This window comes from Atractosteus spatula, chromosome 20 (assembly GCF_055471065.1).
Source record: "Atractosteus spatula isolate fAtrSpa1 chromosome 20, fAtrSpa1.hap1, whole genome shotgun sequence".
In the NCBI taxonomy this organism is placed as follows: domain Eukaryota; kingdom Metazoa; phylum Chordata; class Actinopteri; order Semionotiformes; family Lepisosteidae; genus Atractosteus; species Atractosteus spatula.
The window spans coordinates 13,129,815-13,156,331 of record NC_142725.1 but is presented as its reverse complement, the minus strand read 5'-3'; the positions used below and the strand labels follow the sequence as shown (position 1 = coordinate 13,156,331).

Here is a 26,517-nt window from a genome sequence, read left to right as displayed (position 1 = left end):
TCTGATTATGGCCACAAATCAACCTACTGTATATACACAGTTACAAAGAATGTTTATTCATGGCCATTTCTCTTTACACACACATTCCTGTGTAACCATAAAGGAAAAGACAACAGTGTACCCCTCTAAAAAGGCACTAAACTCACTGATAGTTTTACAAGACGCCGCACAATATAATTCTGATATATTAGCTAGTCTGTGCGGCTAGGGTCTCAAACTGAATCTTGCAGTAATCTGTCATGCTGTGTGGGCTAAGCAATCACTCCATTTCTTTATCAGTCCAGTGATTTGTTTAACTGGACAAATCAGACATGAATGAATGAGTCGAACATGGACTGTACTTCTACTCAACCTATTTGAAAGTGTACCAGGGTGAAGTTATTATAGTAGTTGTGTGAAAACACAAATGTTGTTTTGCTTTACTTGGACTATGTTTTGCTATGATTTAAGCACGTCTTTACTGTCTTTGCACTGGAAAGTGCCACTTGTAATGATCAGATCAGCTCTCAGTACAGTTTGAGTGCCTCTCGGTGCAGCTGGTTGACCCTAGGTCATGTCACTAGCTGGCTGTAACAGGGATTCCCCAAGCAGAGGAACACAGTTGGCAGAGTGCCGCTGGATCTTCTCGGCTCTCTCCAGAGCAGCAACTCCTGAAACATTCCCAGACACCTGCAGCCTTGCAGTGCCACCAGTGAGGGAAGCGCTGGTCCTCCAGCTGGCACTGGGGGGCTCTCGGCCCGGCAAATGCCACATGTCAATGGGCACGAAGGAGGTGCAGGGGTCACATCTTGTGAACCAAGTCGTAATGCACCTGGCAGCTTCAAAATAGGTATCTACTGCAATTAGAAAGTCTGGCAAAAAAGCGAGCAATAATTACAAATTAATCGACTGAGACCTTAAGATGGACTATAAACCAGAAAGGACTGTACCTTGAAGTCTGAGCACCTTCTGTGGCTTTAGGTTTGGCCTACCTCAAATATTCAGGAATAATAATGATTTGCTTCATTGAGATTCATACCGCTGTTCCCTGCTTTGTTTGTTAGAAATGCAACATCAGAGCCCTGGCAGCTACTCCGCTTTGATTTCTTTTTATAGTGCATTATGAATGATTAAAGGAGATGGGTCTATTTTTACATGACTTTAGAAATCATGCACACGGTAATTACGGTAATGTTCGCCATAGCAATTCGTGCCCACCTCCCCCCACCTCAAAATGAGTACTTCTTAATCAAATTATACGACAAACAAAATCAAAACATATTCCCAGGCATGCATAATGTATACTGCTGGATCTCATGAAACAAACAAAATCTCTCATCAAAAATATCTGCTGGAAAGTCTTTTTTAACCAGTTCGTTCACTGCTGCAGCCTATTTCAGTTGTATCTCTTCATTTATAACAGGTCCCTAAGGGGCACTACAATAGCTACAGTTCTGCACATTAACTGTCTAATGTTAGGCTGCACAGCTATGGTTGTGGAGTGATATTTAGCTGTCTGGCAGGATTCATTTTGACTTCCAGTATTAGGCTTTGTCATGAAGTAACGGGAAATTGGCCGTGTACAACAACAATTGAATTTGCCTTTTTGACTTTTATTTTTCAACTCTCCTCTGTTGTGACTCAAAATGATAGCACAGCATGGCCTTAAGATGAGAATATTCGGTGGGCTTTATTTGCCAGGGACAGGGGAGCCTGACAGGACTTACGTTTTAAAGACTGTGTTTTTTCATAACAAAATCAGTGTTTAAATTGCTGAAGTTATTGTTCTTGGCGCTGACAAAGAAAGCAATGCTGAATACAATTCTGAATTATTCATAAACAATGTAAAGGACTAAATGGTTGTATTCAAATATATTTTTTCAGCAATTGGCTGTTCCTGTGACTCAAAAAAAATATATTTATCCTCATGAGCCTAAGGAAAACTTTATGTGGTTTGTCTTATCTGTTTTTCATTTTGATCTGATGCATGTTCTGCTGACATTTTATCAGTGCACATTACGAAGGGACCACTTTAGCATAAGTATGCTTTGAAATCATAGATCTTTATCGCTGTAGAACAGTACAATAGCCCTACAGTGCGGTACAGTATCTGTCAGCACCCTCTTGTTTGCTGAAAACTTACAAACTGATATAAGCTAAACGATTTTGCATTATTTTCAGTAAATTACAACTGCAAAATTGGCAAAAAAACAATATAACACAGTTTTATATAAATAAGATTTCATTGAAAGTTTTAAGATGATTTGGCAATCTGACACCTCGTGATGCACCTCTTTTTTAGGATTGATGTGTGAAAATTGATTTAATTAAATTAACAGCTCAGTGTTATTTTCTATACACTGGCAGACTTTGCAAAAGGTAAAAATTTAAATTAACTTGCAATTAGCACTGCCCAGTTCAGTATGTTGTCAGATGGGTGTATGCAGAGACATAATTACTATATATACAATACTATAATTACTTGTATTATTTTAAATATCTGATAAACTAATTATTTATAACATATTTAGGACTCAAAAAACCTGTGTAGTTTCATGTATAATGTTATGCCATACAAGCATATCTACCTTCAGAGTGTAGTATTTTAAGAAATGCTGTACAAATTTCAATAATACTATAAAGTTTGTCTGACAGCGCTGAAGGTATTATGCTTCTTAACACAGGAAAAGAAAACCAAACCATTCATACAATATTTATACTGCCTGCAGTGAATTAATATTAATCTGAAACACAAAGGGAAAAAATCAGGCATAAGTATAGTATATTGACCACATTTGGGGTTAGAAATGGATTGAAAGATTGAAACACATTTTAGTGTAATAGAAATAAGATACTGTGCCAATAGAAACTGAGCTGTTAATAAAAAACAGCCACCAATGAAAGAATAGTCAAGCTACTTTTTTCCTTTTCATCTTTGAATATTGATTAGATGAATACATTTTAACATCTGCCTTGAATTTGTCAGGCTCGTAGCACATCAGCACCTGCTTGCAGAGTGCAAGATTTAATAGAGAAGAGAGCAGACTTTTCCTTTGACTAAATCATTAAAAAAACATCTAGTGAGGACCTCCATCTTTTTCATTAGATAATGCCTGATGGCTGAACTGTTGTCTGCTTAAGCAGAGGTTTTATGTTGGTTGGTGTCTCTTAGGTCTCCAGAACTGCCCAGAATGAAATCAATAGAATCCCTTTTCATTCCAACACTTTGTGTTTAGTCTGCAAGCTGATGGGCTGACATATTGATCTTCTGATGTTCTTTGTTACATTAGTCAGAGCTCCCTGTTAATTTTGACTGTTATTTCTTAACAAATTTCTAGTTCTAGGAGTAAAAGCCCTGTTGATCAATGTGCTGGAATGAAGGTTCTCAGTGCTGTGTTAGCAGGACAGAATCTGGTAAGTGGGTGGACCTGACTGGCTCCCAGAAAATCATCTACAAGAGGGTAATGACAAGGTTGTTGAAGAGTGTCTGGCTTCCTTCAAGAAATGGCTCCATAAGATCTTCTGATCAATTGGCTACTAACTGCCAAACAGGCTAGATGGGCTGACTAGCCTCTCTCATTTCTAACCTTTCTTATGTTCTTACAGTATGTTCTCGAGGGAAAGAGAGCAATATGAAAGAGCACTGAGTGTGAGCTGGCTTAATGATTGGCCTGTAAAAGGCATTGAACAGGACCAAACCAGCACAGAACACTGCTCCAACGGACATACAACATTAATGAGAAAACAGGCTGAAACAGCAAAGATGAACGAGTCTTTATTCTAAATTTAGCATCGGGCTGGCCTGGAGAGAAACATAGTCCCAGTTCGATTTTCTTTTGAAAAAAAGAAAACCACATGTTCAGGATTCTTTAGCTTATGAAATGCTTCAGAAGGATAGATTTGCGGCAAAGGCGACTACATATACTAATCTAACACAGCATTTTAAGAGATACAGATCACACGCTCAGTGACAGTTCTTCACAAACTAGATTGGGTTTCATCACAGAGTTCAACACCTCTACAGCACCCTACTTCCAGATCCTTTTTCCACTACCTGTGCAGACAAGGCCAACTACGGTATGAATTGTGAGCAGCTGGCATTCAAATCAGTCCACAGGTAACTCAGTAGGATAAAAATATGCAATGACTTCAGTTGTAGATTTTTGAAGACATTTCAGTGTGTTAAAAACAAACTTCTGCCTAGTGGTCCTCTTCCAAATTGCAAATCAATTACAAAACTCCCCATTGCCTACAGAGAGAGCTCCTTCCTGCACTGCAAGCATCAAAGTTAGTTGTGTGCATGAAATGAGGGATTCTCACCATGAAGCCCTATCAATTCCTTTCAGCACTATATTCTGTAACAAAACATTGCTCAGTTCAGTGGAGCATTAGAGAGTCAGGCAGAACTTACTGTAAAACCTGCAACGGAAAGGCCACGTATTGAATAGTACAAACAGGTTGACTGAATTCCATTATTCACACTAATTTGTCCGCTCCAATCCCGGGCATCCCACTCCAGTGCAGGTTTTCAATCTAAACGCCTGTCACTTCTTACTGTTGCATGCGCTGCATTGCAATAACTTACATGTCCCAGTTATTTAAAATAGGTGATGGCCTGTGTACTTAAAATAATTAACTAAGTGCTGGCTGGACCAGACTCCTGGTTGCAAGGCAAAGCTGACAAAGCCGGGTGTGGGGCATCCAGCAGGACTGTGTTAATTCCATGGCTTACCTTCAGGGGGGGAACAGGCAGGGGCTTTCCCTCCTTATCCAGGGAGATGAACGTAAAGAAGGCACTGACAGCGCGGTACTTCCCCTTTGCGTCTTCCACTATGGGGTCTGCGTCCACAAACACCTCAATCTCCATGGATTTGTTACTGGCAAAGGTCATTCGGCCAGAGACCGTGACCACACAGCCTGGAAAAAGACACACATGTTCAGCACTGGAATTTATTTGTCTTGTTCTGTTCAATAGCACTAAAACCTATGCCTTTCAGTATGATTTTAGAGCACATCCATTTATTAGATAAGTTCAGTTATACAGTATGTACTGTATTCACTCGCAGCGTAGCCTTTAAAGGGGCTTTTACAAAAGCTTCGAGAAAGAAAAAGAGAACAACAGGTTAACCTCTTGCACAAAAACACGGTCTGTGTCTGTTCTCAGCCCTTCCAAATGGGAGCCGAAAAGCAAGTTCCACTCAAGTACTTAGGTTGTGACACACATTGCACAAGCTACCTCTTTATCTGACACGAACCATGATCCTTCAAAAACTTCAGCAACGGAGAAAAGCACCTTGCAGCAGAGAGAGGCTGCTGCATTCAGATGTTCCGATTTATGCCAAGCAGTCTGGTAGCAGAGACTGATAATAAGCTGGCTTCCACTCCATACTGTCACGTAGACTTTGTGTCAGAAGTGTCCTTAGCTATCACTTGGCTGCAGGCAGTAATAAGGCTGTTTTATATCAAGGGGAAGACACAAGAAGCAAATCTGTCAGTGCTGCTGCCGATCTATCTTAGTCAAACACCAAGCAAAATAGGGGGTCTTCTGTGTGTGCAGGTGTGCTTAAAAGAAGTCTCCCTTGGAGATAAACAGGGCGCCGGATGCATCTGTAAGTTTCCAGAGATGCAGTCACCAATGACATGAATCTTTTGTTGGAGTCTGAGCTCATTATTAAGTGTCAGAACACAGGGTCTTTATTGTACACAGCTAGCAACAGAGAGAACTGTGGCAAATCACAGGCAAACTAGTTTATTAAAAACATAGGGGGCTTCGAAAAAGGCCAGCAAAGGATCTGGACTACAAGGTATATTAAAGTTAACATTTGAAGTCTAAACCCACTGACCTTGTAGAGGATAAATGAAATACAGTAGCGCTGAATTTCTGACACTTGTATTCTTCTACATTATTGAAAGCAGTTTCAGTAACATTACCACTTCATTGTATTCTACTAACAGCTGGGGATGTGCACATAGTCACAGAAAGTATGTTTAGGGTTTACTGTGAGAAAGACATGTTAGGGGCAGAGGTCACTGTGCACTTTACACATATATCCATGGTTCATACTTCCTTAACATGAAATCTGTGGACATAGAAGAAAATTCTTTAAAATTTCTAAAACAAAACTCTAAAAAATATCTACTGTATGTCTATTATTGGTGATTATGTTGCCAAATGATCAAATACCAGGGCGTGCCTAGAATCTAGTCTGTTCATCTTATATTTGTTCAAAACATAAATGTGTTTAAATCTGTAAATCCATGCTGCTTTAGATGTAAAGTCTAGGATCTGGCAGTGATTTTAGCTTTCACAGGTGGATTAAAGATCTAGATTAGAGTTTAATCAGCTGCTGTAATTTAGCCACACTTAGCCAGAGCACTGACAGAATAAATAGATGGCTTTTCGAAAATGATTCTGATATACAATCTCAATTAGCTGCATATTCAAAGCACACGAATGGCTTATTCATCAATGGCACATCGTTTATCATGAGTGTAGCATCTTCTAGGAATTACGCAAACCCCTCTTTCTTTCTAGGTAATTTAGCAAGTGATTTCTGAATGTGAGTCTAGCGTGCTCATGAAGTTTCATCTGTGATCTGTCAAAGCAAATGTACTTCTGTCTGCATCAAAACAGAGAACAAAGGAGTGCTTTGCCTTATTTATTTATTCTTAATTGAAACTTCAAAACAAGGGTTATTTCTGTTGTCTTTCATGTTCAGGCAAGGAGGCCATTCAAATTTGCTATTTTTTAAGAGGATGCATTCATGTTAACCTCATGTTTACTGCAGCATATCCAGAACAGTATGGGAAAGAGTACAGTAAATATACTTTAAGCAGAGCTTATAACTATTAGAGTATCTGGTGTAGCTTGGTAAAAATAGTTAATTTACACATTTACAGCATGTAGAGGCAGTAACGATAGTGTCATGTTCTTGACTTTACTTGTCCATATACTGTACATATCTATATAGTGTTAAATAACATAGATCATAAATATAGGTACAGGTAGTGGAAATTAAATGATTGACACTGTGGTTTATAAAAGGCTGGCATTGTTTCTGTCTTTTGATTGTCAAGCCTGAACCAGAAACTATAAAGATATGCAAGAGCCTAATACATTTTTGATTCCAGTGTACTCCTGTAATGATTTGCTGCCAGAACAACTTGTAATTCTGTTCTGTACTGGATTTCCAGACTGCGAAACACTGTTTAATTCAGCCTATATTTCCAGCAGACTTTCATGTACAAACATATACCTAAAAACAAGATGTTCACATTCCGTGCTGCTTGAAACAAAAAAGCAAGTTTATGCAACGTTTAAGTTTACCAAACTGTGAACTTAATATTATAATTATATATAATAATATAGAATACAGTACATATTTTACTTATTTATTACTGATATTAGATTTAGATTCTTGTGAATTAGCCATAGTTTTGCTTGTGACTGATCTTGTGTCACATCTCTAATCTTTATATGCATTCAGCAGAAAGCACTGTGATACATATGATATAAACGAGGAGCAAAACTTGCACAAAGGCTAACGATCCTCAAAGCATCAAGCATATCAGTACCAGGGTGCAGCTGTCAGACTTGCTTGCCAGAAACAGTCACTTGGATGCAATTACTTCACACTGTTAAACGTTTGTTTGTGCACTTTGATCTTATCACCTTGGATTTTTCCATAATGTGGGTCTTTAATTTTTCCATCACATTTTGGTGAATTTGTTCCCATTTACAGGTTGACTTCAAGGCATTAACAAGACTCTTTTTAAAAAATGCAGCATTTACCAGTACAACATATCCTGCCATATCTGTCTTGCTAACTTGCCCAGTGTTGAAGGACTTTGTCGTCTATTGCAGTGCAAAAGAGTTGTACAAAGATGGAATATCTTGTTTCTGTCTGTTACTTCCACTTTAGTCCATGTTACACTGATCTTTTCAATATTGCTTCATCTCTTTCTTACCCCCTGTCTTGATGGGACGTCCAAGGTTATTGCAGGACGTGAGCGTCGTGCGGAGCTGGAGGTGTGTGATTTTACGAAAACTTTCGGTAGGGAGAGAGATCATCCCGAATGACCCTGCAGACTCAGACTTAAAAAGCCGCCTGATGCTGTGCTTCTGAACAGCTTCTGAGAAAAGCAGAGAGCTGTGCAATTAGTCTCAGACGTACACTCTGAGGAATGACAGAAAAGCACGATTATCCTTGGAGGTCCATTTTCTTTTTCGTTTGATGTCTGTCTCATCACATTTCCATGGAAACGGAGGCTTAAGTTCGAGTTGCATGATGTTTTCTTGCAGCTCCAGAAAATTCCACCTTCCTGCCGTGTGTGACTGTTATTTGACTCTCCAAAGGCTGACCTTGCTCTGCGCAGCCTGGCAACTCGTAATCTTTAATTACAGCTCTCATAAGTAAGGAATTCTAGGGCAAGGGACGGTACCTACGGCCTTTACAGCCTTGCTTCTGGGTGACCATGGGCTCCTGGAGAGCTGAGGAGCTTGTTTCACCTGTTACAGTGCGTTAGGAGTCTCTCACATCTGTGCTAAAACACCAGCAAGCTTAATAGCCGAACAAGAGCTCGAAAACCACATGCCACTCAATTGTGATAGACATATAGACACAGCATGCTGTGTTGCAGGGCCACCAGGTCTAGACTGCAAGTGGGTTTCTAATATAACATAATTGTGATATGAGGCTGCATTACTCATATTAAGAACACTCTCCCTTGTGAAGACCTATAGTCAATGGGTGAACTGAGCCCATGTGTGGGACTGTTGTCCACAGCACTCCTTAGTGAGAGTGACATCTCCTGATTGCAACGTATGTTCTCTTTAAATTCTTCATTTTTAAAACAACTACCTTTGTCCATCTACATTGACAAAAAGAAAATGGAGATCGTAACAGAATGATTCTGGCTTTTGTCATGTCTGTTGCTTTCCTCATTTCCAGTTCATGTTCTTTGATGTCCTCTTATACATTGTCAGTCCATTTCTTTAAAGGTCTTCCTCTGTTTCTTATTACTGTCGTGCGACTGTGGAGAGCTCTGGTGTTGTTGTTCATTGCCGTTAAATGACAGAACCACAGAATACTATAATACTTGAATATTTAATATTTTAAAATATACCTTTTGTCATTAACTTTCTTCAAGTCCCTTTTTCCTGTCTCATTACAATTTAGTAATTGGCATTGTCTGCTTGCCTTCCATTGTCTCCACTAATTTCCTTGGTTTTCCTTTCCTTTGCTACTTATCCAACTCCTTTTTTTTCTTTGTATTTATCAACAAAATACGTAACACAGCCAGAAGATGACAGACAAGCCTCCTAAACTGGGATCTCTGATTACAGCAGTGGACAGGAGAACTTCAAAAGCTGTCAGCCTACACTGAGAGACCTATAAACTGGCATCTATAAAATTGTCAGCCTGTAATGAAAATAGATAAACAACACAACTGTGGTCCCATAAAGGCACAGGGCTCCTGAAGCAGTTTCTTCTGACCTAAAACAGTTTAAAATGCTCTGCATAAAACCTGTCTACACAGTCATTAACCTGTGCAGTCTACCCTGATTTTTTTCCCTTCAATGCACTATTCACAATGGCAGATCTGTGCTCCTTGTGCCATTACCTGTCAGTCTGGTTCTTTTAAAATTTGTTTCCTTGTAACCTACATCAGCTAACGCAGGACTCTGCATCTTGCCATTTCAAACGGAAAAGACAAGCACATTCACTTCTGTGGCTCAAATATTGATCTGCTGAGCTGGAATAGCTGATTGCAAGGAGCTTATCAGAAAAAAATGTCAGGATGTGTTCTTTCAGCACAAGCATTTAAGTTGTGTGATGTGGTGAGGGTTCGTTCTAGTCTTTTCTTATTCTTTTATTCGGTTACATTAATTTTAATAACCTGTGATCCCAGCAACTCCACACAGACAAATCTACAGTAGCTACAAATCTACAGTAGCTTATTTTTTTGCGTAGCAGCCAGCAGGTATTGTGGTAAAATGCTGTGTTTTCATTTGCAGTATTTTCAGGCAACAGCAAAAAAAAGTGTTTCTGGGAAGCATACATCATAAGAAGACAAAACACACTGCTCTCCTGGGGTAGAAAAAAAGGAACAAAACTGTGGCCTACTGACATAAAAATCATTGCTATAACACTTTATTTCTTTAATGTTTGTTTAGTTAAACAACTGTGGATGTAGTTTCAGTAGTAGTAGTAGAGGGATGAATTTATCAGAGGTTATCTGGAATACCTATCTGGAGAATGGCGGTCTGACTGTGAGCATGAGGATGTCAGAACTCCTCTTACTTTCACAAGGAATGAGCCTAGGAGCTTCAAATGTGGAGATCGGGTGGCAGAATGAGAAAGATGAACAAACAGACTCTCAGTAGGTGAGATTTAAACATAGGGGAGTCCAGGACATGACCTTCCTTCAAAATTCTGTAAAAAATCTATTTTTGTGGGTTTTAGTAAGATTGTAACAAATGTGATACATAGACAAAATGCAACTCCAATTATGAATTATACAGTAAACATAGGGAAACACAGATGAGGCATCTAAATACATTTGTCATCAAGCACAATACTGTTTGATACAATGCACTGGCCTGGGCTGTAGTGCATAATATACGATGAGACGGGACGACTCTGAAATACACACAAAAATGTGAGCTCTCTTTGAATGTATTGACATGTATATTAATGATGTTTTCTGAAACTATAATCATTCACAATATAAACATCTGACATACGTGTCACATTTATAGAATTAATATATTGTAGCGATCAGCACCCCCAGCACCCCCCGACACTGGGCTGTCTTCCCCACAACTTCTCCCCTGTTACCCCAGATTTACCCTTTCCTGCTGTTCTCCTCTATAAAACTCTGCTCTCTCTTTTCCCTCCTGTGAGTACGGAGGATGCATGCTTTCTCTCTGTCTTCCCAGCTGTACCTGCTCTGTGACAAGAGAGCCCCGCTGTAATGAAAAGGGATCTGAAATGAATTTTAGCACCTCTGCACCTTTCCCCTTGCTGATAGGCATGGCCTTGAATTGTGGACAGTACCCCCTTTCTGAGGAATTTAAATACGGTAACCCTACATCATGAAGCTGGGAAAAATTCAACTTCAAAATAATAGACTTTATACATGGAGTTATTTGATATCTAAAACTATATTAAGTAGAAGGTGAACATGTGATATTAACCCTTTACCCCAAAATTGTTTCATTTAAAAACCTCTTGATCACGGAATTATAGGATGAATTGTCAATATTCCCTTTCGATACATGATTGTTCCATGACATAACCCGTTTCATTACATTTCAGTACCATTTCAGGTTTAGCATGTTACACAGTTTGGTTTTCTGACATGATAAATAAAATATGAACAGAATAGGTTTGGGGGTAAAATAAATGCACTGGTCTTGTTTAGAAATGCAGCACCTTGCGTTCAGCTCCCTGTTGAAGGGGTCAGGGATGGAAATGTAACTGTCACCAACTGGCTAGAGCCTGCATGCCTGGTTAATTTCGACAGCAGATGGCTCCTAATTAGAAGCCATTGTCTGAGGCCCTTCCTGTCCACAGCTGAAGACACTGGTATTGCCAGTACACCAGACCTTAGACAGCTGCACATTTCCCCCCAGCCTGTCATAGTATTGCAGAACATATGCTGTTTTCTGCCTTGAAGGGAATCTAACCCGTCATCTAACAACCTTCAACCACCATGGGGACCTGGTTTGAACAAATCTTCTATCCATCTTCCCAAGCTTAACCACATTTAATGAGCTAATTTCTAAGATTCCTTCAAAGCTTCAAACTGCTTCTACAACCTGAGAGCTTCTTGTAGACTGCTGTAGGTAGTAATATTGTTTTTATGACTACATTTAAGATGTAGCTAGACTGAATGTTATGAGGAAAGATGACAATAAAATATCACTGGGTGGTTTCTTTTTATTTTCTGTAGGTCTGACTATCAAGGAAATTTAGATTATAGAGAACACTTTTTTTTCTTTTTTTAACACAATTTTCTTACTTTTGTAAAGGTGACATCTGTGACAGTTGTGTTTGGGAGATAATTTTCATACAGGTGGCAAGCTATGGATATTCTGATGTGTGGGGTATTTCGTCTGGAAGTTTTCTGGTTTTTAGCAGATAGATCAGATAGATGTGACAGTCCTGGGTGACATTCTGCCCTCCAGGTTGTGGCCTGTCTGCTGGTTGCTGAAGCAGAACATCTTAATCTCCTGGCAACAACTCTAACATACAGGCCTCCCTCAATCATGTTGATAGCAGCTAGAAGATCTTCATTAGTCAAGTGGGGCATGAGTCATATATTTACCTGTTCTAGTGTTAATTAACATCTTATCTGAAATGTCTTTTTAAATATTTATAGCTGTACAAACAGATTCTTAGTAAATTAAATTGTCTGCTAGGGCTCTCTAATTAGTTTAGCAAAACGGCATATTCTGCTTGTCCTTATTGGGTACCTACAGACTTGCAGTGACATTACAAAGAGATGTGCTTCTCTTCCAGTAGGCGCTAACTCTCCTGTCAGGCATTGTGGAGCTCAAAGCATGTCAAAAAGTTGCATGATGCATCAAAGCAAGATGGGTTGCCATGTCAGAGGAGCATGTCTGGCTTCCTCATTTGACCCATGTTGGAGAGCAATAAAGAATTTGCAACACCAAACTGGATGGGTATAGTGAAAAAAAAACACTTTTCTTTATTTATACCCTTCCACAGAGGTGTAACATTTTTAAGGCCTATGATGCCTTACCTCACCAAAATTCATATAAAGGCACAAAAAAGCTTGTTCCATTGCTCATAAATGTCTAGCTATTCTGAGGTGTTTCTAACATATTCTGACATGCTGGAGAAGGTTTTATCTCCTCAGAAAATAATACTTTTTTATGTGTCACATCAGTGTGTACATTGGAGGACTCTTCAGTAGGTTTTATCTGAGAAACATGGTGTATAGAATGATCACTTCTCTGATCTGCTCAACTGTTTTCTCAAAGAATGCACCCGATACACATCTGTCAAATGTTCTTGACATAAGCTGATTTTAGATACTGTGTAAAACAGCATTGCTGCATGCCTGAAAATAATGCAGAGCATTCTTTTGCTCGTGTCAAACTAAAAGAGAACATTGAGTGTTACAGTATCTTCATGAGGAGTCAGAAAATAAACATGGCCTGATCAAGGCTGATTTGTTATTCCTTCTTAAAGCCAGCTCTTTTGTTTCGTAAAAAAACTGTCTGTGATTTAAAAAATGTGTAAATCTAAAACTTAAACCATGCTAAGGTCTGAGTGTCTCAAGCATTTAACATTATGTCATCTGAAAGAAAGAGCATTTATTCCTTGGTGCACCACTGTGCCACCAGGAGTGGGAAACAAATTCAGATTAAGCAGTGTAATCCTGGAAGTAACTTTCTGATTTTCACTGTTGAGAAAGTATGTCTAAACAGGCAATATTACTGTAAAGGGAAGTCAACAGTAATTAAAACATTACTCACATTTCAATAAACATGATCAGATGTACTGCAGGAGCTGTGGAAGAAAGTGGAGCTAGGGGCATCTGTGGAAATCTATTTGAAGAAGCAATCAAGACTCTTCCCTTGGGGATTCATTTTAAAAGCAATTTAAAACAAACAAAGATCTGAGAAAATAAGGTACCCATATACACCCACAGATTCCGTGGGTTTTGTCAAATAACCTAGAATCTGCTGCTTTTTTATTTGTCTTGCATAGCTTCACCTCCCTTGTCTAACAGGCCATTCTTCTCATCTGGAATCTATTTTGTTTACTCTATTGAATATAAATAAACGCATTGGTAACATTGTATATATTGATATCAATTATAATATGCATGACCAATAAAGCAATATGTATCATACTCGTAAGGAAAATAATTTCTAGTGATCACTGCAACAGACATAAAAACAAAAATCAATGTCAAAGCAGTAGTGAGCAAAGAGAAGACTTCCAAATGTCAAGAGGATGCTGTCCAGAGAAATAAAACCAATATCAACAACAGGATCAATTGCACACTATATAGTCCAGAATATATTTATTATTTTATAAGCTGTCGACATTTCAGCACAAAAGCCTTCATCGGAACAAACGTGTCCAACTGATCCTGTTTTTGATAAAGCAGTAGAGGGCAAAACAGAGTTTCAGATATCTTTTCTGAAAAAAATGAGGTGCTGAAGAACAGCGAGATATCTCACTGGCAATACAATATCAAGAAAAACCCACTGATCATGAAATTGACAGACTACCTACATGGCAAATGGTCAAGTAAAATGTATTACTTTCGCCTGGCTGAGAGACATTCTTCTTCTCTGAAAACACTATCTACAGCCTGGAGGGTCCAAAATTCACTCTGTGTCTGTGCAGAATTTTTAAACCAAGCAGACCGCAAGTACTTTAAATAGACAATTAAAGTTCTGCCATCAATCAGCTCAGAGTAGTAGTTCCATGGCTTGTAGCATCAGGGGTCTGCCTTAATGACACCAGTCTTTCTAGGTTCTCAGTCAACCATAAGCTGGCACCATAGGCACAATTACCACTGACCCTGAAAACTGCTTAACGCAGGGTGCTGTACAATCAGCAGATAGAGACTCAAATGTTGCAGTTTTGCCCCTGCTGGGATTTGGACATGGCCATGTATGAGAAACTACAGCTTCAGAGCCACTCAGAGCCACTCATCAGATTGTAGAGAATTTTGAGAGACTAAAAGTTTGAGCCTTCCACTTCTGAAAAAATTCACCACCTGCACTTAAGTACATTGTTTTTGACCTAGTGATGTTGTTTTAGAAAAGGTCTTTTGCATAGTTACAGTAGTGGTTAACATATACAGTAATGCATTATACTGGATTTGGATAGCTACATACTTTAATTTAATGTATGGTCCCCAACCCTACTCTATTCCAGCCTACTGTGAAATTGTGGAACTTAAAATTGGTAACATTTAAAGTCTTTATTTGGTGATTCTAAGGAAGTGTGGGATTCATCTCAAAAGAATGTTCAATACATTTGTTCAGCAGGTAAAATTCAGACCCTTTCCCCTTTACAGCTAATTCAGTCAATGGTGTATTTATCCACTGTAGTCTGTGCTTGTTTGGCATTTGAATGTAAGAAATGTAAAGTGGAAAAAGTGCAGGAATGTGATCAGAGGTTTGACGTTTTCTGAAGATGAGCAGGCTAAACAAATACTGTTAGTGCTTTACTAGTTCAGTCACAAGGGATTGTTGGGGTAGCTAGGACTCTGAGTCCTAGCTGAACTCCACTCTTGTGAGTCATTTTCTAAGGAATGCTGGTAAGATGATCATGTGATAAGCAGGATGTGTTGGGGTTCTGGTACAAAGCAAAACATCATAGACTGAGTGAATTTTGATTCGCCCAGTGATGAACTGTCCATGTCAACATCTCTGTGTCACCAATTCCAAGAGGGGGACATATCTGAACTGAGTACCCTGGATGGGCATCACTGTCACTGATATGGTTAGAAAGAGGGCTAGGAGCCAATAGGATAGGGCTAGTGGGAATGGATAGTGCACTTGAAAATGTCACAGTTAATTAGATGTCTTGACTTAAAAAGTCCTGCACAGAATTTTGGAATTGATTTCTTTCTACTTTCTTGCCCTCCTGGACATCTGGCACATGGAGCAACTAACTTGTCAGTTGATTGTGACTGTCTGAACTCCCAACACCTGAATTGCAAAGAAACTTTGCTAAAGGTAACAGTTTAACTAAGGAAGACCAAATCAGATTTCTAAGACTTTGGAGAGAAGCCTTAAGAGAAGAGAAGTCCTATGAGAGCCCCACTAATTATAATATTACCTGTTCAACAAAACAATATAGATGAACCTTTGTTGACACTGCTGAATATCACTTAATATTCAGCATAAGCAGCTAAGACTAGCAAACAGATCTTCTGAGTTGCTCCAGAGCCTAGAGCCACTTGCATTCAGACCCAACTCCAGAGTCCTCTTGTGCACAGTTTCTAATGAAGCTGAGCACAATACAATGCTAGGAATCCTTCCCTTTTTCCTGCACCATGAGTCATACTTGGCACAGAGCCGGCAGAAGAAGATGACAGTTGCAACTTGGAATCCAGCATCCCATCACTTTGAGGGATTGGCCAAGGTATAAGTCCAATGAGTACATATTCAATATTTATATTTACACTGGAAAATAACTAATTTTCTTCTAAATGAAAATAAGTTTGAGAAGTATTAATTCAGTTATCTTGTGTGAATGTGAGTTTATATATGAGACTGATTGTTTATTGAAACAAGAATGGGAGTGAAACAATGTCAAAGGAATTCAATCTAGAGCTTGCTTTGAAATTACAGGCAACTAATTATACAAGGTATGTCATCAGTTTACTTTGAAGAGAGATTCTGAGATTTGTCATTTGAACAGAGGGATTGTATTTCACATTGAAATGAATATGAATATATGAATACTTCTACAGATTATCAAAATAAACATCAACAAAGGAAGCAATATACAGTATATATATTTTTGCTTAAATTTAAATTGGTTTATATTTTCATAGCTGAAGGAGTCAAGGTACTCATGGAGCAAGGGAAATATGGGAGAGCAGTCAGATAAATCATATTTGAAGCCCTTAGCATTAGTCTCCAGTCATTCAACAGTAAAGCATCTAGTGACTCATGACAATGCCAGAATTCAAGAGGGCTGTTGAAGGCAAGGATGGTTTTTAATAAGCCACTGCAAACTTCAAACTTGAGGTTGCTATGCTTTTGACTGTCACTAGCCTCCTTTCTCTGTTCAACAAGCCACTAATCAAAGACTGATTTGATTGCCGAAGAAAATGGAGACTCATTCTCCCCTGATAGCCACAGTTACAGCATAGGGGAGAGTCTTGAAATTACTTTTTTTCTTTAAAAAGATACATATGCCTGCATGGAGTTTTTGCCAATTAATCATAATTTAACAAATGGTATTTATACAGAAGTTTGGGAGGAACTCAAATTATAATGTTGCATTTTCACTCTATGTACTGTACAAATTCTTGCCTGCTGTCCATACCTCTGTGCAAATCTTTCCTAGTACTCATTGGAGTTAGGCATCTCACACTGTGTTGCTAGACATTGCCTTTCTTGTATTCACCCGTCTTTTTCTTGACTCTTTTCAAACAAGCAGCTCTTCAAACTCACTCTCTCCACAGTCCATAGAAAGCAACTGTCTCCCCATACCTACGATAATACTTGATCTTCTGGTTCTCATGATGCCTTAAACCCTCCCTGGAACTTTGACTCAGCCACGGCCACTTCATCTCCCTTTCCCTGCCTTCTCTCCTCTGCCGTCACCTCTTAATCTCCCTCCCTCCCCTTTTCTTCCTTTCTGGTTGAGCATCCAAAACATTACTCTTCTGGGCCCAGCCTTTCTTGTTTCTTCTCTCCCCTATCCCCAATCCTTCTTTTCACCCTTCCTTCAAGAGCCCCCCTGACCACCGAGGTCCACTCCACACTGAGGAGGCATCAGTGTGCACTGGTTCAGGTCTCCCTGCTTGCAGCCCTTCAGTTTAGTTCTAGCAAACTTCAGAAAGTGATAACTTGCTACTGGTTCCTGTCCAAATTCTGCATCAGTACAGTTCACCTCATGCTAGTCTTTCTGGTTCGCACAGTGTCTTCCACTGTCCACCATAGAATTCTAGTCATACTGTAGGTGAGCTCAGGTTTCTTGGCTGATCTTCTGTCCCATTGCCTGCAAAATACATGCCTCAAATTCACTTCATTCTCCGTCTGATTTCCTCTGAAATACTGCACACCTGAGCCAACTCAATCACACAAAGTTTATAATGGACCATACAAGCATCTTATTCACTTCAAACTGCAGTGAAATACACTACACTACATGTTCCTCAATCGGTTCCTGTAAAAACTTTATATCCCAACTGAGTTGTTCAAACAAAACTCACACTCTAATACCTGAAGAAAGTGTCTTGGGGATCCTTTTGGGAGTTGTGACAGGTCTGAATTTCAGCCAGGTAGTCCTTTCCTTAGCCAGGTAAGGTAACGCCAAATAATAAAACATTAATTACACTATCCGTTTAGAATTGTAGGCTTATTTTGTTTTGATTACCAAACTGTAATTGACAAAACTACGAAACTGTACAACAGACAAATAAAAAGTCATTTGTCAACTTTAAATATCTTCTAAAGACTCTGAGTAAGGAGCTTCAGAGTATCTGCTGTCTTTTGCTAGTTTCTCTCTTTTCTCAAAGACATAAAAGGTAAAACAGCTGGAACCAGAGTGAAAAACAATGGACAATTGTCTATTGGAAAGTAAAAGGTACAGTAAGATTGATAAATTGTATTAAGAGAAAGTCCAATTTGAGCTTTGGTTGTGACTACAGTATTTAGATTTCTATACCTACCTGTCTTAGTGGGAAAATCTACAAACTTGAACTCATAAGAATTTTCTGTGCATTACCATGTTGTATCTGTTTAAGGGGGTTGATATCATAAGCAGACTGGAGAAAGCTATATTCGATTAGCCCCAAGCAGAGCAAGGCTGACAGGAATTGGCTGTTAAATACTGTAATTCATCAATGAGAATAAAGGCAAACACTAGGTACTGGAAAACAACAGAGCTTGTTATTTAGGAGGTAGTAGGCCGTTGAACCAACATCGTTCAGAATGTGTCCTCAGGTTTGTAATCTTACCTTTCTTAATCTTGCGGTGGAAGTTGATGGCGTCCACTGAGGCGGTGACAATATTGGTCTTGCAGTGTCGTGCTGCCACAATTCCAGCCACCTCATCCATCAGCTTCATTGTAACGCCTGAAAACACCAGTGGATCCTGGTTAATGACTGGCACCAAGGAGACAGAAGGGATAAAAGTGTAAAGGACAGCCTAGTGTGCCAAGAGAAAGGAAGTCGGTCTGTTTGTCAGGGTGAGAGCAGGGTATATCAGATGTTTATGCATTGGTTCTCTTCAAGGTTATAAAACTCTAAAAAGAGGATTTGGAACATATTTGTTAGTTTACAATATCCCTATTTGTGGATTTGAAAGCTTGAATTTCTTGGACCATCTGTTTGTTGAATACAATCCCTTTCAGGAGTTTGAAAAAGCTGACCCAATTGTATTTCTGCTACCTCTGAATCATGTCCTGACCTGTTAGTATTTTGCCTTGGTATTGAGTGAACATACTGAATGCTACAGTAGATATATCATAAATATTGAAAGTAATATGAAAATACCATATACAATATGGTGTGTATGGCTAAGCTTTGTCCATAACTGGCCAATATTAATCATGTGTTGCTTTTTGCTAGCACAATTAAGCTATGCTGTACTGTCTTATACAGTATGTGGCTGTAAATACTTGTGCTGACGTTGAAACATGCATTACAACAAAACACAACAAATAACTGAAAGATAGGAAAAAAAATGTCTAATGCTGAAGCCTTAAGCAATTGTGTCTGTAATGATGAGACATCAATTCAGGTGCCTGCTTTTCTAAGAAAATCCAATTTGTGTTTAAGCAGAATGGGATAAAAATGGGGAAAAAAAATGAGGGAAGAATTGTAAAAAAAATAAAAGAACAAATGAAGGAGCCCAAGCAATGATCAAATGCCATTGTGCAAGCATAACAGTGAAGGCTGTCTTCAAAGCCCAGCTAGGACAAATTTAAAAGCTTCTCTGGTTCAATTTGTACACACAGGGTGCATTCTACAAACAGCAGTGCTCACAGGAACTGTTTGAACATGAAGAAATGCAAGTTCATCAGGGGCCTACATTGCTTGTCATTTTTCATATTGCAGAGGGTGGCTAGTTCTGTTCTCATCTAACAGTCAGGGAAGAGCATCTTAAAGTACACAGAGGGTCAAGGCCAGGATGTGGTTATATATTCTTGACCAGCGGTACTGCTGTCACCTAGCTGGTTACAGGATTATAGCCTCTGATCAGTAGATCTGCTCTCATGACCATGCCACTTGGCTGTTCTTATGCACAGTTCGACAGCTAAAAACATATTCCATGAAAAAAATGCACTGATTTCCCCTCTTCCACCTAGGGAGCATTTAGGCATGGTGGTTGTCTGAGAAGATTGGAAGCACTGAAAGATCCACTAATGTTTGTTGGGCAAGCTCTCCAGTAATGTGTGCTGCTGATATATAGGTGGAAAAATGTTTTAGAGAAATGAAGAAGTGGTAAATATATTACCAGATAAGATTTCAAGTGGATATACCACAACCCTAACTTAGTGCTGAGTCTGACTTGTGTGGGTCATGATATTTGGACATTACATATTTTTATGCTGAAAAGTAAAAATCTCTAATGTTGTGTTGATGAGCTGAGCTCTCATGAGCACAGCACTATTGCCCTTTGGAATGGTTTTCTAAAATCAGTCACTTTCTTACAACAGAAACAAGAATGCTGCATGGCTTAGGAATAAAAAAAAACATATCAGTTTTGCTAAAAAGCAAAGTCCTAATTAACATGGTTTTGGTTTAAGACTTTTGAAAATACTATTCCCGAACCTTTTGTCATGGAGAGAGGTAATGATCTGCTTTTAGACTGGGGTGTGAATGTATTGTGAGAAACAAGGTGTTGCACATTACAGTAAAATTTCTGGGAGCTCTCCAATAAATTAGAGTATACTGACTAGCTTTTGCTAACTGCTTGCAAATTCTCCCATAGGATTTGTAGACTTCTGCCTGAGCATTGTAAGGGCGATGTTTAATCCCTTATACCACATAAATATGATGAGCCATCCTATATTCAACTTTCGTTATTAGTTACCAAGCCAATTTACATATGAACGCTGTATAAGCATGAATAAGGCTTCAAAGGCCACTAAGAAAGGTATTGCTAACGGTGCAATTTTCAAGTGCAGCCCATGCCTGTTAGTGCCTGAAACAGAATTTAGATATATGGTGAGTATTGATTTCTTGTGTGCTGGTAGTGCCAGATGATTCATTACCCAACTTCATTTTTAACTAACGATGGGCAAAGTGTCCCACTGCATGCCTACATCTATCTGTTTGCACAAACATAAAGCTTACACACTTTCTATATAGGAAAGACAAGTACCGGGATGAGGTGCTGTCTGGAACAGAAGCATACTGCTTCACACCTCCGCTGGTACTGTGTGTGAGGAAGAAGAGCAGCCCTCTTCATCACTTTGCATCACTGCCACCTTCCATCTTACCCCTCCTAGTTCATCATAGATGGGACTGTTTTGCTGAGTTGATGTAAACATGGAAGTCATTGAATAATGTTTTCTCTTCATGTTACATGGTTCTGACAAAATTATTTATATCCCATGGAAAATGACTTCACTAACCTGGGCAGCCCAGCGTCTATCAGGTGTCTCCTGGTTCAAGACCCAGATGTGTCACTATTTCACTGAGTGTTTCTTTAAGCATGTTACCAGACCTTCTTGTGCATCTCCCTATATACAGTATGGTACTCAAAACTAAGATATAATCATGCGTGACTATACAGATGCTGCGCTCTGGGTCTGTGTAATTCACTTCTAATGAAAATGTCTGCTAAATGACTGTCAGCTCATAATACTTCTATGATGGCAGCTATCAGCTGTATGTCATGTCGCAGCTGGCAGGAGTAGTGGCAGTCTCCGGTGGTGGATTCGGGTCAGGAGATGGATAGGAAATCGAGAGGATAGCAAAACCAAAAACGAGAGGCAAGGTCGAGGTCGAGTACGTTCGCAGGGAGTTAAAAACCGGCAAGGACAAAAACGAGAAAAGGCAGCCTTCAGAAGAAGGCAGGAGATGAGCAGCTGGGTGAGGAAACCTCAATAGTGAGCAAGGTCCAAGAGGAGAGCGAGGGTTTAAATGAGGACGAGTGCGGTGGTAATTGGTGCGTGGGTGTTTACGGAGAGTAGTGCTCGTGAGACTGCGGGAGCGCTTGCGTGTTTGTGTGCGATCTGTGACACTGTATTGTTTCATAAATCCATGAATGTTTGGGCACTAAAGTGTTTCTCCCATTTTTCTGTTATAAAAAAGAAGGAGCTAGCCTATGGCATGATCAATACATAATTAATCCATATAAGTCTCCATTAATTAAACTCCAGATAAACATAGTTCATTCTGATTTAACATTATGTAGCTTGCCATCTTCCAGATCTGACGTGGCAAAAGTTCCTCGTAGCCGTGTTTTTCCAGAGATGAAGGTTAGGTCAGGCACAGTGGGGGATACGGGTTTCTCTGGTGTTACTGTACAAACAGGCAGAGACATATGGACTCCAGTGATGAAATCAGGCCAAAGCAGTCCTCATATAAAAACCAGCCAAGTTAAAATCAGGGATCAGCCAAATAAAGATGTGACATCAGTCAAAAGGGCCAAGTTAGCAACAAGAGATCTTTCCTTTAAAGATGTGATGTAACATGGCTAAATTAAACATGAATCTGGCAGCTCAACTTCAGAAATAAAGAGTGGGACCAAGATACTGTTTGATATCATGTGGTGAAATGTAACAAAAGAGAAACACAGTATGAAAGGATTTTACTATATGCAGTCTAGTTGCACTTAACTCAAAATCTCATAGTATTTCTTGAATCTGCTTTGAAACAGTAGCATAAGCACTGTTTCAATCCTGAATATATTCTAAATCCATAAATACCCCGGGGGCTGTAGTTCTTTAATAAATGAAAATGCACCATCGGCAAGCATTAAGATCATTGCTGCTTATATTAAAAACACAAAGTGTATCTGTTACATCCTGTGTTGTTCTCCATTTTCTCCAGTCCTAATAATATGCTGCTTGCAGTGAGGATGAACAGCAGAACTTGAGAATCACTAATAAGCTGGAAGAAAATAGCTGACTTAAAACCCCACCATGTTCACGTCTTCTTCTGTGGGCTGCAGTTAAGTTAATGAAGAACTAATCACCAAAGAAATGCATATGCTGGTAATGAAGATCATTACCGGAATGATATTATGTTACTAATTGTCTTGTTTGCACAGTGTGAGTTGTGAGTGTTGAAAAGTTCCTTTGTAATAAAGGCCACGCCATTCGTATCAAATGCAGTGAACGCTGGGAAGATGGAAAATTAATCAGATTTCTGATGAATACTCTGCACCTTAACACTGAGGTGAACTACCACTGATGATATACAGTAGTTGAGAATGTTTCGTGCTTAACCACTATCAGATTCAAACCAACGCCATGTCATTTTCGTCCATTCTGGCTGCGTTGATTGCACTGGAACGGAACAGTTAAGCAAAATAAAGAACAAGAAAAGGGGATTTGACTTATCTCCCTGGTGCTATAGGAGTTACTGGGTTGAAGATGTAGCAGCAAACAAGAGAAGACTTATAAAAGCACAGCAATACTAAATAGCATTAACCAGAAATCCTTAGGCTGTTAAGAACAAATGATTAGTTTTACAAATACGTCTCCCCACATAAAGACATGCTTCTTATGGGTGGGTTCAGAGGTGTGTATTCAGTATATTGAATTAATTGGTTGCTTTTGCTAACCATATTAAAAGTCTTACAGATGATATTTTCAGGGCATGATAACAATCTTTTTGTAATGTTCCAGATTGCATTGCTTATTCTGAATTTGAGCCTTTTGACTCTTGCTGGTGATGGAAGGTAAGGCAGATGCTTTGTCATAACAAAATAAACATAAGAAACAAAAATACCAGGATGCACCAGGCAGCTTTAGACAAGAATCAGTGATGTTTTCTGATGTGTACTGCAAGCCATTTTGAGATTTTTGTTCTTTATACAGTACAGTAAATCATTAAAGTGGTGTTTCTGTGGTAGCTCACAGGTAAAATGTGCCAGTTAGATCTTTAATAGATTTCTGCAAATATTAGAGAAAATCGTAGATAGAAAAATCTAAAACTGACCATACCAAGGTCAGACACCAGATTTCATTTACCAAAATAAACATGGACAAGATGTCACAAATAAAGAAGCTGTAGTGCATCAAGTGTCACTGATTTCTAGACAATCCCTTACTGATATAAACTTTGCTAAGAATTCTGCTGAGTCTTGCCAGACGTGTTCCTTTTCCTGCTGTCAAAAATCATTTTTGCTGCAGCCGACAATTACAATGCAATTTTCCACGGTATAAAAGGCAAAATTGTTTCTCAGACCCACCAAGGACAGGTAAAATGTAATGACTGATACCAAGTATTTTGAGCATACAGACAGATTGAGCTGAATGCGTTGAAAATAAAGAAAAACATATTGCTTAAAAACATAGTGGTCTAATCCAGCACATTAAATCATCCCCTACTTCTGTAGGATAGGATGTTTTTGAAAAGATGGATTGTTGTTTTTTTTTCTGATCAGGTTAGTGAAGTGAGACAACTGCATTCACACACTCAAGGAAGTTTATACACTGTATATACAGTAGTTTGTGCGCCCAGAGCTAAACATGTCAGGCACACTTTAAAACCTAAATATTTTCATGTTTTAAGAGCATTACTGGGGTGCAGTTACTGAGTCAAAAATTGGATACATTTCTGATTTTAAAGAGCAATCAAGCACAGTTCAGAGAACGCATTCTGTTCATGGGAGAAATTATGTCTCATTTTCAAGACTTGGGAATCAGCTATTGAGAACTTGTTCTATACATGACAGAAGGATCATCAGCCCTGCCTAAAAATATCTTTTTCAGTATAAAGACAATAAAGCACTTGTTCATTCAGGCCTTGGAAGTCACTTGAATTTGCTACATGTCTCTGTAAAGAAAATGCAATTGTAATAAAATCATTAAATATTGGTGCTTTGTAGGGTAATGACATACAGTACAGTAGGACCCTTCCAAATTTTTGAAATTGGGAGACATTTAAAATATGTAAAAGGTACAGTTTTTAAGTGAAACACCTCTTGTCTTCTATGGAAATTCCTCTCATAATTATCTTAAAACTGATGGATTTGGAGTTCTTAAATAAGTTTCAAGATTTGATAAAAATATGAGCACTGTATTTCAACAAATTCACACAGAGCTAAACAACCAGAATAAACAATAAAAATAAAAATAAAAAAATAAGGATGCTTCAAAGCTACAGAGCCTGATGTTGTAATTGACTGGAAGGGACACGGATTCTAAATAACACGTAAATACTTTCAGAGAAGCTCACTAAGTATCAGTTCCTTTTTTATCAGTGCATGTTAATACACAGCAATATTAGTTGCTATTTTCTTAACAGCGATTCATCTGCTGATTGGTGGATTAAAACTCCCAGCCAGGTGGCTGAAGATGTTTCTCTGGCCTCCTTCAAGAAGTGACGGCATAGAATACTGGGATTCACTGGGCACTAGCCTTCAGGTGAAATGGGACAAAGTCTTTCCTCTTGTTTGTATCCTTTGCTGCATTCCCATGTTTTTATATTTTCAAAAGTTCAAAAGGTTTTTTCTTGACAAAACCTTTGATATCTCACCTCATGATCAAAACCCTGACAAGTCTTCCAGGACCAGACCCCTTTCTTGTTTTCTCACTTTGCTATTTTTTTAATCGTTTCGCCTCTGGGTGTCACAGAAAAGTGAAGCTCTCTGTTTTTGTGTGGGGTTAGGAAGTAATCCAAGTGTTATGACTGATTCGGGTTTTTTCGGTAATACATTCACACATTTTCCTTTTTCTTCTCCACTAGGAGTTGTGGATCTCAGTTTTAGAAGAAGATCCATCTTAAAAGAAATGCAGGCGTGCTTGTGTGCACAGATGTGTGTGTGCACATTTCTAGATCCTGAAACCCACTGGATACTGTTAGCATCAGTTTCATTTGATACTTATTTGTTCCTTGAATGGTTGGGAAGCTTGTTAAGACTAAGGAGCATGAAATAAACTAAATAGTATTTCATATCGTAGGCCCTCATGCATCAGAATGCAAAGCCAGAAGGGTGTCCCAGGAAATTCAGGAACTGCAAAATAAATCTTGGAGATTCAGTTCACCAGTCCTGAACAGGCACCAACTGCCTACAGCTGAGTAATAGCTCTTTCCGTTGAAAATAATTCAGTATTCCTCTATAATCAATAGGGAATGCTAGAGAGAAAAGCCTTGTGTGTTACAATTTCAAGAGGAACAATAAATCTAATGTCATCCATTAAGAAGGGTACTGGTACTTCTCTAGGTATCCATCCATGCCTTGTATACAATTTCTTGAATTGTTGAACACTAATAAGGAGAACAGAGCTGTTGTGGGGTATTTTGTTACCACCTGAACACACTGTGTATTTAATTTTAATATCATGGGAGCTTCTCGAAAGCAGACTGAAGCGATGTGGTATTGAGGCTTGTATTGAAAAGATCTTCCTGATCAGACAATGCATGAACAAGCCTTTCTGGGATTAATATTGTTTGAGTGATCAGATTAGACTTGATAAATCTAATAATTGTCATTCCATAGGGGCTGATATGGGAATCAGGACTTCACAGGACTTAAATTAGAATGATAAAATCAAATGTGTATTACACTCTCTCTTTCCATTTCCTACAAAGCAATGACCCTTTTTAAAAGTAAATAATGAGCCCTCGTCATTGAGATGCTTTCCTCGCTCCGCGATAAACTTTTTTTTTAAGCAT

General features: G+C 38.9%; 1 protein-coding gene across 3 annotated transcripts in view; it reads right to left on the bottom strand.

Moving 5' to 3' along the window:
• Positions 1–26,517, bottom strand: part of acot7 (acyl-CoA thioesterase 7) — a 93,085-nt gene that overhangs the window by 16,031 nt on the left and 50,537 nt on the right. For all 3 annotated transcript variants that reach the window (XM_088937982.1, XM_088937983.1, XM_088937984.1), the window contains 2 exons: positions 18,676–18,792; positions 4,712–4,896 (listed from right to left, as the gene is read on the bottom strand). In XM_088937982.1, the coding sequence (XP_088794108.1) occupies positions 4,712–4,896; positions 18,676–18,792 (302 nt within the window). The remainder of the gene's footprint in view (positions 1–4,711; positions 4,897–18,675; positions 18,793–26,517) is intronic.